Source organism: Oncorhynchus nerka, linkage group LG14 (genome assembly GCF_034236695.1).
Source record: "Oncorhynchus nerka isolate Pitt River linkage group LG14, Oner_Uvic_2.0, whole genome shotgun sequence".
In the NCBI taxonomy this organism is placed as follows: domain Eukaryota; kingdom Metazoa; phylum Chordata; class Actinopteri; order Salmoniformes; family Salmonidae; genus Oncorhynchus; species Oncorhynchus nerka.
The window spans coordinates 26,795,595-26,814,440 of NC_088409.1; the positions used below are offsets into that span (position 1 = coordinate 26,795,595).

Here is an 18,846-nt window from a genome sequence, read left to right on the forward strand (position 1 = left end):
TGCTGTGTGGTTTTATTGTGCCTGTTTGGCATTTGCAATAATTTAGTGTCTTTATTCCTGGAAGTTACTGTTCAGTATTGTCCTCATTCTCTCACATCAAATACAGTATCTTTCTCTTCCTCCATGTGACGTGTCCTCCACTATGCTATCAGTGACGTGTTCCATTGCCAGATGACCTCTAGGACACCCTTGCTCTCTATCAATTCATACCAAACCCTCTGCTGCACTGATAGTGACGCGGGTAGACGGCTGTGTGTGCACTGTTTTTACATTTGAGAAAATGTTTGTTACCCTGCATCGAGAGGACAATGTGTCCGCTTAATGTTTTGACTTTTTCTGCTGAGTTCTGCTGATTTTATTGGCTCTGTACCGACCTGTTGCTTAGGGACGTTATGTTCTCATTACAGCAGGGTAGCCTAGTGGTTAGAGCAAGTTCAAATCCCCGAGCTGACAAGGTACAAATCTGTCGTTCTGCCCCTGAACAGGCAGTTAACCCACTGTTCCTAGGCCGTCATTGAAAATAAGAATTTGTTCTTAACTGACTTGCCTAAATAAAGGTAAAATAAAAACATTTGAGTCATTTTAGGGTTGTGGATTGAAGAGGATTCCTCCTACACATCAAACACACCCACGTGCATGTCACAGTCTAAATGAATCCACAGTGCCACCTGATAATGTAGCAGAGAGAGAGGCAGGCTGTCAGGTCAACTCTGTTTATCAGAAAGTCGGAGAAAAGAAGATCGAGAGCTGAGATGACAGCTGGCTGATGGAGGGAGAGAGAGGTCTGGAGGCTACGTGTGAGGGAGAAATGAGAAACATCAGTGGAGGAGGAGAGCAGTGAGTGATGAAAGAAGATCGAGAGCTGAGATGACAGCTGGCTGATGGGGGGAGAGATAGAGGTCTGGAGGTTACGTGTGAGGGAGAAATGAGAAACGTCAGTGGCTGCAACAAGCTAAACCCAGACAGACAGAACAAGACACACAACAGAGTATGGCAGAAACCCCAGCAGAGCCTCAATTAAAAGACCGTCTGCAGGTTTTACCTCATCTCATGAAATGTTATGAAGTTTATGCTGATCCTAGGTGATGTCAAATCAATGTGTTGGCCTGCCACAGGCTGAACACTTTCTACTTGTTAGAGCAAGCTCTCAATTCCCTGCGTCTCATACTGTACATTTCAAGTTGTATAGAGGAGTGTCTTCCTTTTATTAATGTGCTGTTACATGTATATAGAGGACAATATAGGTAATAATAAGATTGTCATGTGTCAAGTGAGCCCCAGCCCCTACCCCAACTGGATAGTCTTCCTGAGCCCCAGCCCCTACCCCAGCTGGATAGTCTTCCTGAGCCCCAGCCCCTACCCCAGCTGGATAGCCTTCCTGAGCCAAGCCCCTACCCCAGCTGGATAGTCTTCCTGAGCCCCAGCCCCTACCCCAGCTGGATAGTCTTCCTGAGCCCCAGCCCCTACCCCAGCTGGATAGCCTTCCTGAGCCCAAGCCCCTAACCCAGCCCCTACCCCAGCTGGATAGCCTTCCTGAGCCCCAGCCCCTACCCCAGCTGGATAGCCTTCCTGAGCCCCAGCCCCTATCCCAGCTGGATAGCCTTCCTGAGCCCCAGCCCCTAGCCCAGCTGGATAGTCTTCCTGAGCCCCAGCCCCTACCCCAGCTGGATAGTCTTCCTGAGCCCCAGCCCCTACCCCAGCTGGATAGTCTTCCTGAGCCCCAGCCCCTACCCCAGCTGGATAGTCTTCCTGAGCCCCAGCCCCTACCCCAGCTGGATAGTCTTCCTGAGCCCCAGCCCCTACCCCAGCTGGATAGTCTTCCTGAGCCCCAGCCCCTACCCCAGCTGGATAGCCTTCCTGAGCCCCAGCCCCTACCCCAGCTGGATAGTCTTCCTGAGCCCCAGCCCCTACCCCAGCTGGATAGTCTTCCTGAGCCCCAGCCCCTACCCCAGCTGGATAGCCTTCCTGAGCCCCAGCCCCTACCCCAGCTGGATAGTCTTCCTGAGCCCCAGCCCCTACCCCAGCTGGATAGCCTCCTGAGCCAAGCCCCTACCCCAGCTGGATAGTCTTCCTGAGCCCCAGCCCCTACCCCAGCTAGATAGCCTTCCTGAGCCCAAGCCCCTAACCCAGCCCCTACCCCAGCTGGATAGCTTTCCTGAGCCCAAGCCCCTACCCCAGCTGGATAGCCTTCCTGAGCCCCAGCCCCTACCCCAGCTGGATAGCCTTCCTGAGCCCAAGCCCCTACCCCAGCTGGATAGCCTTCCTGAGACCAAGCCCCTACCCCAGCTGGATAGTCTTCCTGAGCCCCAGCCCCTACCCCAGCTGGATAGCCTTCCTGAGCCCCAGCCCCTACCCCAGCTGGATAGCCTTCCTGAGCCCCAGCCCCTACCTCAGCTGGATAGTCTTCCTGAGCCCCAGCCCCTACCCCAGCTGGATAGTCTTCCTGAGCCCCAGCCCCTACCCCAGCTGGATAGCCTTCCTGAGCCCCAGCCCCTACCCCAGCTGGATAGTCTTCCTGAGCCCCAGCCCCTACCCCAGCTGGATAGCCTCCCTGAGCCAAGCCCCTACCCCAGCTGGATAGTCTTCCTGAGCCCCAGCCCCTACCCCAGCTGGATAGCCTTCCTGAGCCCAAGCCCCTAACCCAGCCCCTACCCCAGCTGGATAGCTTTCCTGAGCCCAAGCCCCTACCCCAGCTGGATAGCCTTCCTGAGCCCCAGCCCCTACCCCAGCTGGATAGCCTTCCTGAGCCCAAGCCCCTACCCCAGCTGGATAGCCTTCCTGAGACCAAGCCCCTACCCCAGCTGGATAGCCTTCCTGAGTCCAAGCCCCTACCCCAGCTGGATAGCCTTCCTGAGCCCCAGCCCCTACCCCAGCTGTAAAGCCTTCCTGAGCCCAAGCCCCTACCAAAGCTGGATACCCTTCCTGAGCCCAAGCCCCTAACCCAGCTGGATACCCTTCCTGAGCCCAAGCCCCTACCCCAGCTGGATACCCTTCCTGAGCCCAAGCCCCTACCCCAGCTGGATACCCTTCCTGAGCCCAAGCCCCTACCAAAGCTGGATACCCTTCCTGAGCCCAAGCCCCTACCAAAGCTGGATACCCTTCCTGAACCCAAGCCCCTACCAAAGCTGGATACCCTTCCTGAGCCCAAGCCCTAACCCAGCTGGACACCCTTCCTGAGCCCAAGCACCTACCCCAGCTGGATACCCTTCCTGAGCCCAAGCCCCTACCCCAGCCCGATACCCTTCCTGAGCCCAAGCCCCTAACCCAGCCCCTACCACAGCCTGATACCCTTCCTGAGCCCCAGCCCCTACCCCAGCCCAATACCCTTCCTGAGCCCAAGGACCTAACCCAGCCCCTACCTCAGCCCGATACCCTTCCTGAGCCCAAGCCCCTAACCCAGCCCCTACCCCAGCTGGATAGCCTTCCTGAGCCCCAGCCCCTAACCCAGCTGGATAGCCTTCCTGAGCCCCAGCCCCTAACCCAGCTGGATAGCCTTCCTGAGCCCAAGCCCCTAACCCAGGCCCTACCCCAGCTGGATAGCCTCCCTGAGCCCCATCCCCTACCCCAGCTGGATAGCTTTCCTGAGCCCAATCCCCAAACCCAGCTGGATAGCCTTCCTGAGCCCCAGCCCCTACCCCAGCTGGATAGCTTTCCTGAGCCCAAGCCCCTACCCCAGCTGGATAGCATTCCTGAGCCCAAGCCCCTACCCCAGCTGGATAGCCTTCCTGAGCCCAATCCCCAAACCCAGCTGGATAGACTTCCTGAGCCCCAACCCCTACCCCAGCTGGATAGCTTTCCTGAGCCCAAGCCCCTAACCCAGCCCCTACCCCAGCTGGATAGCCTTCCTGAGCCCAATCCCCAAACCCAGCTGGATAGACTTCCTGAGCCCCAACCCCTACCCCAGCTGGATAGCTTTCCTGAGCCCAAGCCCCTAACCCAGCCCCTACCCCAGCTGGATAGCCTTCCTGAGCCCCAGCCCCTAACCCAGCTGGATAGCCTTCCTGAGCCCCAGCCCCTAACCCAGCTGGATAGCCTTCCTGAGCCCAAGCCCCTAACCCAGGCCCTACCCCAGCTGGATAGCCTCCCTGAGCCCCATCCCCTACCCCAGCTGGATAGCTTTCCTGAGCCCAATCCCCAAACCCAGCTGGATAGCCTTCCTGAGCCCCAGCCCCTACCCCAGCTGGATAGCCTTCCTGAGCCCCAGCCCCTACCCCAGCTGTAAAGCCTTCCTGAGCCCAAGCCCCTACCAAAGCTGGATACCCTTCCTGAGCCCAAGCCCCTAACCCAGCTGGATACCCTTCCTGAGCCCAAGCCCCTACCCCAGCTGGATACCCTTCCTGAGCCCAAGCCCCTACCCCAGCTGGATACCCTTCCTGAGCCCAAGCCCCTACCAAAGCTGGATACCCTTCCTGAGCCCAAGCCCCTACCAAAGCTGGATACCCTTCCTGAACCCAAGCCCCTACCAAAGCTGGATACCCTTCCTGAGCCCAAGCCCCTAACCCAGCTGGACACCCTTCCTGAGCCCAAGCACCTACCCCAGCTGGATACCCTTCCTGAGCCCAAGCCCCTACCCCAGCCCGATACCCTTCCTGAGCCCAAGCCCCTAACCCAGCCCCTACCACAGCCTGATACCCTTCCTGAGCCCCAGCCCCTACCCCAGCCCAATACCCTTCCTGAGCCCAAGGACCTAACCCAGCCCCTACCTCAGCCCGATACCCTTCCTGAGCCCAAGCCCCTAACCCAGCCCCTACCCCAGCTGGATAGCCTTCCTGAGCCCCAGCCCCTAACCCAGCTGGATAGCCTTCCTGAGCCCCAGCCCCTAACCCAGCTGGATAGCCTTCCTGAGCCCAAGCCCCTAACCCAGGCCCTACCCCAGCTGGATAGCCTCCCTGAGCCCCATCCCCTACCCCAGCTGGATAGCTTTCCTGAGCCCAATCCCCAAACCCAGCTGGATAGCCTTCCTGAGCCCCAGCCCCTACCCCAGCTGGATAGCTTTCCTGAGCCCAAGCCCCTACCCCAGCTGGATAGCATTCCTGAGCCCAAGCCCTACCCCAGCTGGATAGCCTTCCTGAGCCCAATCCCCAAACCCAGCTGGATAGACTTCCTGAGCCCCAACCCCTACCCCAGCTGGATAGCTTCCTGAGCCCAAGCCCCTAACCCAGCCCCTACCCCAGCTGGATAGCCTTCCTGAGCCCAATCCCCAAACCCAGCTGGATAGACTTCCTGAGCCCCAACCCCTACCCCAGCTGGATAGCTTCCTGAGCCCAAGCCCCTAACCCAGCCCCTACCCCAGCTGGATAGCCTTCCTGAGCCCCAGCCCCTAACCCAGCTGGATAGCCTTCCTGAGCCCCAGCCCCTAACCCAGCTGGATAGCCTTCCTGAGCCCAAGCCCCTAACCCAGGCCCTACCCCAGCTGGATAGCCTCCTGAGCCCCATCCCCTACCCCAGCTGGATAGCTTCCTGAGCCCAATCCCCAAACCCAGCTGGATAGCCTTCCTGAGCCCCAGCCCCTACCCCAGCCCAATCCCCAAACCCAGCTGGATAGCCTTCCTGAGCCCCAGCCCCTACCCCAGCTGGATACCCCAGCTTTCCTGAGCCCAAGCCCCTACCCCAGCTGGATACCCTTCCTAGCCCAAGCCCCTAACCCAGCTGGACACCCTTCCTGAGCCCAGCCCCTACCCCAGCTGGATACCCTTCCTGAGCCCAAGCCCCTACCCCAGCTGGATACCCTTCCTGAGCCCAAGCCCCTAACCCAGCCCTACCACAGCTGGATACCCTTCCTGAGCCCCAGCCCCTACCCCAGCCCAATACCCTTCCTGAGCCCAAGGACCTAACCCCCAGCCCCTACCTCAGCCCGATACCCTTCCTGAGCCCAAGCCCCTAACCCAGCCCCTACCCCAGCTGGATAGCCTTCCTGAGCCCCAGCCCCTAACCCAGCTGGATAGCCTTCCTGAGCCCCAGCCCCCTAACCCAGCTGGATAGCCTTCCTGAGCCCTAACCCAGGCCCTACCCCAGCTGGATAGCCTCCCTGAGCCCCATCCCCTACCCCAGCTGGATAGCCCTGAGCCCAATCCCCAAACCCAGCTGGATAGCCTTCCTGAGCCCCAGCCCCTACCCCAGCTGGATAGCTTTCCTGAGCCCAAGCCCCTACCCCAGCTGGATAGCATTCCTGAGCCCAAGCCCCTACCCCAGCTGGATAGCCTTCCTGAGCCCAATCCCCAAACCCAGCTGGATAGACTTCCTGAGCCCCAACCCCTACCCCAGCTGGATAGCTTTCCTGAGCCCAAGCCCTAACCCAGCCCCTACCCCAGCTGGATAGCCTTCCTGAGCCCCAGCCCCTAACCCAGCTGGATAGCCTTCCTGAGCCCCAGCCCCTAACCCAGCTGGATAGCCTTCCTGAGCCCAAGCCCCTAACCCAGGCCCTACCCCAGCTGGATAGCCTCCTGAGCCCCATCCCCTACCCCAGCTGGATAGCTTTCCTGAGCCCAATCCCCAAACCCAGCTGGATAGCCTTCCTGAGCCCCAGCCCTACCCCAGCTGGATAGCTTTCCTGAGCCCAAGCCCCTACCCCAGCTGGATAGCCTTCCTGAGCCCAAGCCCCTACCCCAGCTGGATAGCCTTCCTGAGCCCAATCCCCAGCTGGAACCCCAGCTGGATGGAGAGCTTCCTGGATAGCTTCCTGAGCCCAAGCCCCTACCCCAGCTGGATAGCCTTCCTGAGCCCCAGCCCCTACCCCAGCTGGATAGCCTTCCTGAGCCCCAGCCCCTACCCCAGCTGGATAGCCTTCCTGAGCCCAGCCCCTACCCCAGCTGGATAGCCTTCCTGAGCCCAAGCCCCTACCCCAGCTGGATAGCCTTCCTGAGCCCCAGCCCCTACCCCAGCTGGATAGCCTTCCTGAGCCCAAGCCCCTACCCCAGCTGGATAGCCTTCCCAGCCCTACCCCAGCTGGATAGCCTTCCTGAGCCCAAGCCCCTACCCCAGCTGGATAGCCTTCCTGAGCCCAAGCCCCTACCCCAGCTGGATAGCCTTCCTGAGCCCAAGCCCCTACCCCAGCTGGATAGCCTTCCTGAGCCCAAGCCCCTACCCCAGCTGGATAGCCTTCCTGAGCCCAAGCCCCTACCCCAGCTGGATAGCCTTCCTGAGCCCAAGCCCCTACCCCAGCTGGATAGCCTTCCTGAGCCCAAGCCCCTACCCCAGCTGGATAGCCTTCCTGAGCCCAAGCCCCTACCCCAGCTGGATAGCCTTCCTGAGTCCAAGCCCCTACCCCAGTTGGATAGTCTTCCTGAGCCCCAGCCCCTACCCCAGCTGGATAGTCTTCCTGAGTCTTCCTGAGCCCCAGCCCCTACCCCAGCTGGATAGTCTTCCTGAGCCCCAGCCCCTACCCCAGCTGGATAGTCTTCCTGAGCCCCAGCCCCTACCCCAGCTGGATAGCCTTCCTGAGCCCCAGCCCCTACCCCAGCTGGATAGTCTTCCTGAGCCCCACCCCAGCCCCTAGCCCCAGCCCCTACCCCAGCCTGGATAGTCTTCCTGAGCCCCAGCCCCTACCCCAGCTGGATAGCCTTCCTGAGCCAAGCCCCTACCCCAGCTGGATAGTCTTCCTGAGCCCCAGCCCCTACCCCAGCTGGATAGCCTTCCTGAGCCCAAGCCCCTAACCCAGCCCCTACCCCAGCTGGATAGCTTCCTGAGCCCAAGCCCCTACCCCAGCTGGATAGCCTTCCTGAGCCCCAGCCCCTACCCCAGCTGGATAGCCTTCCTGAGCCCCAGCCCCTACCCCAGCTGGATAGCCTTCCTGAGCCCAAGCCCCTACCCCAGCTGGATAGCCTTCCTGAGCCCAAGCCCCTACCCCAGCTGGATAGCCTTCCTGAGACCAAGCCCCTACCCCAGCTGGATAGCCTTCCTGAGACCAAGCCCCTACCCCAGCTGGATAGCCTTCCTGAGTCCAAGCCCCTACCCCAGCTGGATAGCCTTCCTGAGCCCCAGCCCCTACCCCAGCTGTAAAGCCTTCCTGAGCCCAAGCCCCTACCAAAGCTGGATACCCTTCCTGAGCCCAAGCCCCTAACCCAGCTGGATACCCTTCCTGAGCCCAAGCCCCTACCCCAGCTGGATACCCTTCCTGAGCCCAAGCCCCTACCCCAGCTGGATACCCTTCCTGAGCCCAAGCCCCTACCAAAGCTGGATACCCTTCCTGAGCCCAAGCCCCTACCCCAGCTGGATACCCTTCCTGAGCCCAAGCCCCTACCAAAGCTGGATACCCTTCCTGAACCCAAGCCCCTACCAAAGCTGGATACCCTTCCTGAGCCCAAGCCCCTAACCCAGCTGGACACCCTTCCTGAGCCCAAGCACCTACCCCAGCTGGATACCCTTCCTGAGCCCAAGCCCCTACCCCAGCCCGATACCCTTCCTGAGCCCAAGCCCCTAACCCAGCCCCTACCACAGCCTGATACCCTTCCTGAGCCCCAGCCCCTACCCCAGCCCGATACCCTTCCTGAGCCCAAGGACCTAACCAGCCCCTACCTCAGCCCGATAGCCTTCCTGAGCCCAAGCCCCTAACCCAGCCCCTACCCCAGCTGGATAGCCTTCCTGAGCCCCAGCCCCTAACCCAGCTGGATAGCCTTCCTGAGCCCCAGCCCCTAACCCAGCTGAATAGCCTTCCTGAGCCCAAGCCCCTAACCCAGGCCCTACCCCAGCTGGATAGCCTCCCTGAGCCCCATCCCCTACCCCAGCTGGATAGCTTTCCTGAGCCCAATCCCCAAACCCAGCTGGATAGCCTTCCTGAGCCCCAGCCCCTACCCCAGCTGGATAGCTTTCCTGAGCCCAAGCCCCTACCCCAGCTGGATAGCCTTCCTGAGCCCAAGCCCCTACCCCAGCTGGATAGCCTTCCTGAGCCCAATCCCCAAACCCAGCTGGATAGCCTTCCTGAGCCCCAACCCCTACCCCAGCTGGATAGCTTTCCTGAGCCCAAGCCCCTACCCCAGCTGGATAGCCTTCCTGAGCCCCAGCCCCTACCCCAGCTGGATAGCCTTCCTGAGCCCCAGCCCTACCCCAGCTGGATAGCCTTCCTGAGCCCCTACCCCAGCTGGAAGCCCCTGAGCCCAAGCCCCTACCCCAGCTGGATAGCCTTCCTGAGCCCAAGCCCCTACCCCCTACCCCAGCTGGATAGCCTTCCTGAGCCCCAGCCCCTACCCCAGCTGGATAGCCTTCCTGAGCCCAAGCCCCTACCCCAGCTGGATAGCCTTCCTGAGCCCAAGCCCCTACCCCAGCTGGATAGCCTTCCTGAGCCCAAGCCCCTACCCCAGCTGGATAGCCTTCCTGAGCCCAAGCCCCTACCCCAGCTGGATAGCCTTCCTGAGCCCAAGCCCCTACCCCAGCTGGATAGCCTTCCTGAGCCCAAGCCCCTACCCCAGCTGGATAGCCTTCCTGAGCCCAAGCCCCTACCCCAGCTGGATAGCCTTCCTGAGCCCAAGCCCCTACCCCAGCTGGATAGCCTTCCTGAGCCCAAGCCCCTACCCCAGCTGGATAGCCTTCCTGAGCCCAAGCCCCTACCCCAGCTGGATAGCCTTCCTGAGCCCAAGCCCCTACCCCAGCTGGATAGCCTTCCTGAGCCCAAGCCCCTACCCCAGCTGGATAGCCTTCCTGAGCCCAAGCCCCTACCCCAGCTGGATAGCCTTCCTGGGCCCCAGCCCCTACCAAAGCTGGATACCCTTCCTGAGCCCAAGCCCCCCAAAGCTGGATACCCTTCCTGAGCCCAAGCCCCTAACCCAGCTGGATACCCTTCCTGAGCCCAAGCCCCTACCCCAGCTGGATACCCTTCCTGAGCCCAAGCCCCTACCAAAGCTGGATACCCTTCCTGAGCCCAAGCCCCTACCCCAGCTGGATACCCTTCCTGAGCCCAAGCCCCTACCAAAGCTGGATACCCTTCCTGAGCCCAAGCCCCTACCAAAGCTGGATACCCTTCCTGAGCCCAAGCCCCTACCCCAGCTGGATACCCTTCCTGAGCCCAAGCCCCTACCAAAGCTGGATACCCTTCCTGAGCCCAAGCCCCTACCAAAGCTGGATACCCTTCCTGAGCCCAAGCCCCTAACCCAGCTGGACACCCTTCCTGAGCCCAAGCACCTACCCCAGCTGGATACCCTTCCTGAGCCCAAGCCCCTACCCCAGCTGGATACCCTTCCTGAGCCCAAGCCCCTACCCAAAGCTGGATACCCTTCCTGAGTCCAAGCCCCTACCCCAGCTGGATACCCTTCCTGAGTCCAAGCCCCTACCCCAGCTGGATAGCCTTCCTGAGCCCAAGCCCCTAACCCAGCTGGATAGCCTTCCTGAGCCCCAGCCCTACCCCAGCTGGATAGCCTTCCTGAGCCCCAGCCACTACCCAAGCCCCTACCCCAGCTGGATAGCCTTCCTGAGCCCCAACCCCTACCCCAGCTGGATAGCTTTCCTGAGCCCCAAGCCCCTACCCCAACTGGATAGCCTTCCTGAGCCCAAGCCCCTACCCCAGCTGGATAGCCTTCCTGAGCCCAAGCCCCTACCCCAGCTGGATAAACTTCCTGAGCCCAAGCCCCTACCCCAGCTGGATAGCCTTCCTGAGCCCAAGCCCCTACCCCAGCCCGATAGCCTTCCTGAGCCCAAGCCCCTACCCCAGCCCGATACCCTTCCTGAGCCCAAGCCCCTAACCCAGCCCCTACCACAGCCTGATACCCTTCCTGAGCCCCAGCCCCTACCCCAGCCCAATACCCTTCCTGAGCCCAAGCCCCTAACCCAGCCCCTACCCCAGCCCGATACCCTTCCTGAGCCAAGCCCCTACCCCAGCTGGATAGTCTTCCTGAGCCCCAGCCCCTACCCCAGCTGGATAGTCTTCCTGAGCCCCAGCCCCTACCCCAGCTGGATAGCCTTCCTGAGCCAAGCCCCTACCCCAGCTGGATAGTCTTCCTGAGCCCCAGCCCCTACCCCAGCAGGATAGCCTTCCTGAGCCCAAGCCCCTAACCCAGCCCCTACCCCAGCTGGATAGCCTTCCTGAGCCCCAGCCCCTACCCCAGCTGGATACCCTTCCTGAGCCCAAGCCCCTAACCCAGCCCCTACCACAGCCTGATACCCTTCCTGAGCCCCAGCCCCTACCCCAGCCCAATACCCTTCCTGAGCCCAAGCCCTAGCCCCAGCCCCTACCCCAGCCCGATACCCTTCCTGAGCCAAGCCCCTACCCCAGCTGGATAGTCTTCCTGAGCCCCAGCCCCTACCCCAGCTGGATAGTCTTCCTGAGCCCCAGCCCCTACCCCAGCTGGATAGCCTTCCTGAGCCAAGCCCCTACCCCAGCTGGATAGTCTTCCTGAGCCCCAGCCCCTACCCCAGCTGGATAGCCTTCCTGAGCCCAAGCCCCTAACCCAGCCCCTACCCCAGCTGGATAGCCTTCCTGAGCCCCAGCCCCTACCCCAGCTGGATAGCCTTCCTGAGCCCAAGCCCCTAAGCCCCACCCAGCTGGATAGCCTTCCTGAGCCCCAGCCCCTAACCCAGCTGGATAGCCTTCCTGAGCCCCAGCCCCTACCCCAGCTGGATAGCCTTCCTGAGCCCAAGCCCTAACCCAGGCCCTACCCCAGCTGGATAGCCTCCTGAGCCCCATCCCTACCCCAGCTGGATAGCTTTCCTGAGCCCAATCCCCAAACCCAGCTGGATAGCCTTCCTGAGCCCCAGCCCCTACCCCAGCTGGATAGCCTTCCTGAGCCCAAGCCCCTACCCCAGCTGGATAGCCTTCCTGAGCCCAAGCCCCTACCCCAGCTGGATAGCCTTCCTGAGCCCAAGCCCCTACCCCAGCTGGATAGCTTTCCTGAGCCCAAGCCCCTACCCCAGCTGGATAGCCTTCCTGAGCCCAAGCCCCTACCCCAGCTGGATAGCCTTCCTGAGCCCAAGCCCCTACCCCAGCTGGATAAACTTCCTGAGCCCAAGCCCCTACCCCAGCTGGATAGCCTTCCTGAGCCCAGACCCTACCCCAGCTGGATAGCCTTCCTGAACCCAAGCCCCTACCCCAGCTGGATAGCCTTCCTGAGCCCCAGCCCCTACCCCAGCTGGATAGCCTTCCTGAGCCCCAGCCCCTACCCCAGCTGGATACCCTTCCTGACCCCAAGCCCCCCAGCAGCCCCTGAATACCCCAGCTGGATACCCTTCCTGAGCCAAGCCCCTACCCCAGCTGGATACCCTTCCTGAGCCAAGCCCCTACCCCAGCTGGATAGTCTTCCTGAGCCCCAGCCCCTACCCCAGCTGGATAGTCTTCCTGAGCCCCAGCCCCTACCCCAGCTGGATAGTCTTCCTGAGCCCCAGCCCCTACCCCAGCTGGATAGCCTTCCTGAGCCCCAGCCCCTACCCCAGCTGGATAGCCTTCCTGAGCCCCAGCCCCTACCCCAGCTGGATAGCCTTCCTGAGCCCCAGCCCCTACCCCAGCTGGATAGCCTTCCTGAGCCCCAGCCCCTACCCCAGCTGGATAGCCTTCCTGAGCCCAAGCCCCTACCCCAGCTGGATAGCCTTCCTGAGCCCAAGCCCCTACCCCAGCTGGATAGCCTTCCTGAGCCCAAGCCCCTACCCCAGCCCCTACCCCAGCTGGATAGCCTTCCTGAGCCCAGCAGCCCCTACCCCAGCTGGATAGCCTTCCTGAGCCCCAGGCCCTACCCCAGCTGGATAGCCTTCCTGAGCCCCAGCCCCTACCCCAGCTGGATAGCTTTCCTGAGCCCAATCCCCAAACCCAGCTGGATAGCCTTCCTGAGCCCAAGCCCCTACCCCAGCTGGATAGCTTTCCTGAGCCCAAGCCCCTACCCCAGCTGGATAGCCTTCCTGAGCCCCAGCCCCTACCCCAGCTGGATAGCCTTCCTGAGCCCAAGCCCCTACCCCAGCTGGATAGCCTTCCTGAGCCCCAGCCCTACCCCAGCTGGATAGCCTTCCTGAGCCCCAGCCCCTACCCCAGCTGGATAGCCTTCCTGAGCCCAAGCCCCTACCCCAGCTGGATAGCCTTCCTGAGCCCAAGCCCCTACCCCAGCTGGATAGCCTTCCTGAGCCCCAGCCCCTACCCCAGCTGGATAGCCTTCCTGAGCCCAAGCCCCTACCCCAGCTGGATAGCCTTCCTGAGCCCAAGCCCCTACCCCAGCTGGATAGCCTTCCTGAGCCCAAGCCCCTACCCCAGCTGGATAGCCTTCCTGAGCCCCAACCCCTACCCCAGCTGGATAGCTTTCCTGAGCCCAAGCCCCTACCCCAGCTGGATAGCCTTCCTGAGCCCCAGCCCCTACCCCAGCTGGATAGCCTTCCTGAGCCCCAGCCCCTACCCCAGCTGGATAGCCTTCCTGAGCCCAAGCCCCTACCCCAGCTGGATAGCCTTCCTGAGCCCAAGCCCCTACCCCAGCTGGATAGCCTTCCTGAGTCCAAGCCCCTACCCCAGCTGGATAGCCTTCCTGAGCCCCAGCCCCTACCCCAGCTGGATAGCCTTCCTGAGCCCAAGCCCCTACCCCAGCTGGATAGCCTTCCTGAGCCCAAGCCCCTACCCCAGCTGGATAGCCTTCCTGAGCCCAAGCCCCTACCCCAGCTGGATAGCCTTCCTGAGCCCAAGCCCCTACCCCAGCTGGATACCCTTCCTGAGCCCCAAGCCCCTACCCCAGCTGGATAGCCTTCCTGAGCCCAAGCCCCTACCCAAAGCTGGATACCCTTCCTGAGCCCAAGCCCCTAGCCCCCAGCTGGATACCCTTCCTGAGCCCAAGCCCCTACCCCAGCTGGATAGCCTTCCTGAGCCCAAGCCCCTACCCCAGCTGGATAGCCTTCCTGAGCCCAAGCCCCTACCCCAGCTGGATAGCCTTCCTGAGTCCAAGCCCCTACCCCAGCTGGATAGCCTTCCTGAGCCCCAGCCCCTACCCCAGCTGGAAAGCCTTCCTGAGCCCAAGCCCCTACCCCAGCTGGATAGCCTTCCTGAGCCCAAGCCCCTACCAAAGCTGGATACCCTTCCTGAGCCCAAGCCCCTACCCCAGCTGGATACCCTTCCTGAGTCCAAGCCCCTACCCCAGCTGGATACCCTTCCTGAGCCCAAGCCCCTACCCCAGCTGGATAGCCTTCCTGAGCCCCAGCCACTACCCCAGCTGGATAGCCTTCCTGAGCCCCAGCCACTACCCAAGCCCCTACCCCAGCTGGATAGCCTTCCTGAGCCCCAACCCCTACCCCAGCTCTTTCCTGCGCCAAGCCCTACCCCAACTGGATAGCTGAGCCCAAGCCCCTACCCCAGCTGGATAGCCTTCCTGAGCCCAAGCCCCTACCCCAGCTGGATAGCCTTCCTGAGCCCAGCCCCTACCCCAGCTGGATAACCCTTCCTGAGCCCAAGCCCCTACCCCAGCTGGATAGCCTTCCTGAGCCCAAGCCCCTACCCCAGCTGGATAGCCTTCCTGAGCCCAAGCCCCTACCCCAGCCCGATACCCTTCCTGAGCCCAAGCCCCTAAGCCCCTACCACAGCCTGATACCCTTCCTGAGCCCCAGCCCCTACCCCAGCCCAATACCCTTCCTGAGCCCAAGCCCCTACCCCAGCTGGATAGTCTTCCTGAGCCCCAGCCCCTACCCCAGCTGGATAGTCTTCCTGAGCCCCAGCCCCTACCCCAGCTGGATAGCCTTCCTGAGCCCCAGCCCCTACCCCAGCTGGATAGCCTTCCTGAGCCCAAGCCCCCACCCTACCCCAGCTGGATAGCCTTCCTGAGCCCCAGCCCCTAACCCAGCTGGATAGCCTTCCTGAGCCCCAGCCCCTACCCCAGCTGGATAGCCTTCCTGAGCCCAAGCCCCCCAGGCCCTACCCCAGCTGGATAGCCTCCTGAGCCCCAGCCCCTAACCCAGCTGGATAGCCTTCCTGAGCCCCAACCCCTACCCCAGCTGGATAGCTTTCCTGAGCCCAAGCCCCTACCCCAGCTGGATAGCCTTCCTGAGCCCCAGCCCCTACCCCAGCTGGATAGCCTTCCTGAGCCCAAGGCCCTACCCCAGCTGGATAGCCTTCCTGAGTCCAAGCCCCTACCCCAGCTGGATAGCCTCCCTGAGCCCCAGCCCCTACCCCAGCTGGATAGCTTTCCTGAGCCCAATCCCCAAACCCAGCTGGATAGCCTTCCTGAGCCCCAACCCCTACCCCAGCTGGATAGCTTTCCTGAGCCCAAGCCACTACCCCAGCTGGATAGCCTTCCTGAGCCCCAGCCCCTACCCCAGCTGGATAGTCTTCCTGAGCCCCAGCCCCTACCCCAGCTGGATAGCCTTCCTGAGCCCCAGCCCCTACCCCAGCTGGATAGCCTTCCTGAGCCCAAGCCCCTAACCCAGCCCCTACCCCAGCTGGATAGCCTTCCTGAGCCCCAGCCCCTAACCCAGCTGGATAGCCTTCCTGAGCCCCAGCCCCTACCCCAGCTGGATAGCCTTCCTGAGCCCAAGCCCCTAACCTAGGCCCTACCCCAGCTGGATAGCCTCCCTGAGCCCCAGCCCCTAACCCAGCTGGATAGCCTTCCTGAGCCCCAACCCCTACCCCAGCTGGATAGCTTTCCTGAGCCCAAGCCCCTACCCCAGCTGGATAGCCTTCCTGAGCCCCAGCCCCTACCCCAGCTGGATAGCCTTCCTGAGCCCAAGGCCCTACCCCAGCTGGATAGCCTTCCTGAGTCCAAGCCCCTACCCCAGCTGGATAGCCTCCCTGAGCCCCAGCCCCTACCCCAGCTGGATAGCTTTCCTGAGCCCAATCCCCAAACCCAGCTGGATAGCCTTCCTGAGCCCCAACCCCTACCCCAGCTGGATAGCTTTCCTGAGCCCAAGCCACTACCCCAGCTGGATAGCCTTCCTGAGCCCCAGCCCCTACCCCAGCTGGATAGCCTTCCTGAGCCCAAGCCCCTACCCCAGCTGGATAGCCTTCCTGAGCCCAAGCCCCTACCCCAGCTGGATAGCCTTCCTGAGTCCAAGCCCCTACCCCAGCTGGATAGCCTTCCTGAGCCCCAGCCCCTACCCCAGCTGTAAAGCCTTCCTGAGCCCAAGCCCCTACCCCAGCTGGATACCCTTCCTGAGCCCAAGCCCCTACCAAAGCTGGATACCCTTCCTGAGCCCAAGCCCCTACCCCAGCTGGATACCCTTCCTGAGCCCAAGCCCCTACCCCAGCTGGATACCCTTCCTGAGCCCAAGCCCCTACCAAAGCTGGATACCCTTCCTGAGCCCAAGCCCCTACCAAAGCTGGATACCCTTCCTGAGCCCAAGCCCCTAACCCAGCTGGACACCCTTCCTGAGCCCAAGCCCCTACCCCAGCTGGATACCCTTCCTGAGCCCAAGCCCCTACCCCAGCTGGATACCCTTCCTGAGCCCAAGCCCCTACCAAAGCTGGATACCCTTCCTGAGCCCAAGCCCCTACCCCAGCTGGATACCCTTCCTGAGCCCAAGCCCCTACCCCAGCTGGATACCCTTCCTGAGCCCAAGCCCCTACCCCAGCTGTATAGCCTTCCTGAGCCCCAGCCACTACCCCAGCTGGATAGCCTTCCTGAGCCCCAGCCACTACCCAAGCCCCTACCCCAGCTGGATAGCCTTCCTGAGCCCCAGCCCCTAACCCAGCCACTACCCCAGCTGGATAGCCTTCCTGAGCCCCAGCCCCTAACCCAGCCACTACCCCAGCTGGATAGCCTTCCTGAGCCCCAGCCCCTAACCCAGCCACTACCCCAGCTGGATAGCCTTCCTGAGCCCCAGCCCCTAACCCAGCCCCTACCCCAGCTGAATAGCCTTCCTGAGCCCCAGCCCCTAACCCAGCCACTACCCCAGCTGAATAGCCTTCCTGAGCACCAGCCCCTACCCCAGCCACTACCCCAGCTGAATAGCCTTCCTGAGCACCAGCCCCTACCCCAGCTGGATAGCCTTCCTAAGCCCCAGCCCCTAACCCAGCCCCTACCCCAGCTGGATAGCCTTCCTGAGCCCCAGCCCCTACCCCAGCTGGATAGCCTTCCTGAGCCCCAGCCCCTAACCCAGCCCCTACCCCAGCCTGATACCCTTCCTGAGCCCCAGCCCCTACCAAAGCTGGATACCCTTCCTGAGCCCAAGCCCCTACCCCAGCTGGATAGCCTTCCTGAGCCCAAGCCCCTACCCCAGCTGGATAGCCTTCCTGAGTCCAAGCCCCTACCCCAGCTGGATAGCCTTCCTGAGCCCCAGCCCCTACCCCAGCTGTAAAGCCTTCCTGAGCCCAAACCCCTACCAAAGCTGGATACCCTTCCTGAGCCCAAGCCCCTAACCCAGCTGGATACCCTTCCTGAGCCCAAGCCCCTACCCCAGCTGGATACCCTTCCTGAGCCCAAGCCCCTACCAAAGCTGGATACCCTTCCTGAGCCCAAGCCCCTACCCCAGCTGGATACCCTTCCTGAGCCCAAGCCCCTACCAAAGCTGGATACCCTTCCTGAGCCCAAGCCCCTACCAAAGCTGGATACCCTTCCTGAGCCCAAGCCCCTACCCCAGCTGGATACCCTTCCTGAGCCCAAGCCCCTACCAAAGCTGGATACCCTTCCTGAGTCCAAGCCCCTACCCCAGCTGGATACCCTTCCTGAGTCCAAGCCCCTACCCCAGCTGGATACCCTTCCTGAGCCCAAGCCCCTAACCCAGCTGGATAGCCTTCCTGAGTCCCAGCCACTACCCCAGCTGGATAGCCTTCCTGAGCCCCAGCCACTACCCAAGCCCCTACCCCAGCTGGATAGCCTTCCTGAGCCCCAACCCCTACCCCAGCTGGATAGCTTTCCTGCGCCCAAGCCCCTACCCCAACTGGATAGCCTTCCTGAGCCCAAGCCCCTACCCCAGCTGGATAGCCTTCCTGAGCCCAAGCCCCTACCCCAGCTGGATAAACTTCCTGAGCCCAAGCCCCTAACCCAGCTGGATAGCCTTCCTGAGCCCCAGCAACTACCCCAGCTGGATAGCCTTCCTGAGCCCCAGCCACTACCCAAGCCCCTACCCCAGCTGGATAGCCTTCCTGAGCCCCAACCCCTACCCCAGCTGGATAGCTTTCCTGCGCCCAAGCCCCTACCCCAACTGGATAGCCTTCCTGAGCCCAAGCCCCTACCCCAGCTGGATAGCCTTCCTGAGCCCAAGCCCCTACCCCAGCTGGATAAACTTCCTGAGCCCAAGCCCCTACCCCAGCTGGATAGCCTTCCTGAGCCCAAGCCCCTACCCCAGCCCGATAGCCTTCCTGAGCCCAAGCCCCTACCCCAGCTGGATACCCTTCCTGAGCCCAAGCCCCTAACCCAGCCCCTACCACAGCCTGATACCCTTCCTGAGCCCCAGCCCCTACCCCAGCCCAATACCCTTCCTGAGCCCAAGCCCCTAACCCAGCCCCTACCCCAGCCCGATACCCTTCCTGAGCCAAGCCCCTACCCCAGCTGGATAGTCTTCCTGAGCCCCAGCCCCTACCCCAGCTGGATAGTCTTCCTGAGCCCCAGCCCCTACCCCAGCTGGATAGCCTTCCTGAGCCAAGCCCCTACCCCAGCTGGATAGTCTTCCTGAGCCCCAGCCCCTACCCCAGCTGGATAGCCTTCCTGAGCCCAAGCCCCTAACCCAGCTGGATAGCCTTCCTGAGCCCCAGCCCCTACCCCAGCTGGATACCCTTCCTGAGCCCAAGCCCCTAACCCAGCCCAATACCCTTCCTGAGCCCAAGCCCCTAACCCAGCCCCTACCCCAGCCCGATACCCTTCCTGAGCCAAGCCCCTACCCCAGCTGGATAGTCTTCCTGAGCCCCAGCCCCTACCCCAGCTGGATAGTCTTCCTGAGCCCCAGCCCCTACCCCAGCTGGATAGCCTTCCTGAGCCAAGCCCCTACCCCAGCTGGATAGTCTTCCTGAGCTCCAGCCCCTACCCCAGCTGG

At 62.1% G+C, this 18,846-nt stretch overlaps 1 protein-coding gene across 1 annotated transcript in view; it reads left to right on the forward strand.

Annotated features, from left to right (window-relative positions):
- The first annotated feature begins 1,261 nt into the window (after positions 1–1,261).
- The window catches only part of LOC135575041 (formin-2-like), a 31,923-nt gene continuing 14,338 nt past the window's right edge, over positions 1,262–18,846 (forward strand). Inside the window, exon 1 of the mRNA XM_065027181.1 lies at positions 1,262–1,270. Within this exon, the coding sequence (XP_064883253.1) occupies positions 1,262–1,270 (9 nt within the window). The remainder of the gene's footprint in view (positions 1,271–18,846) is intronic.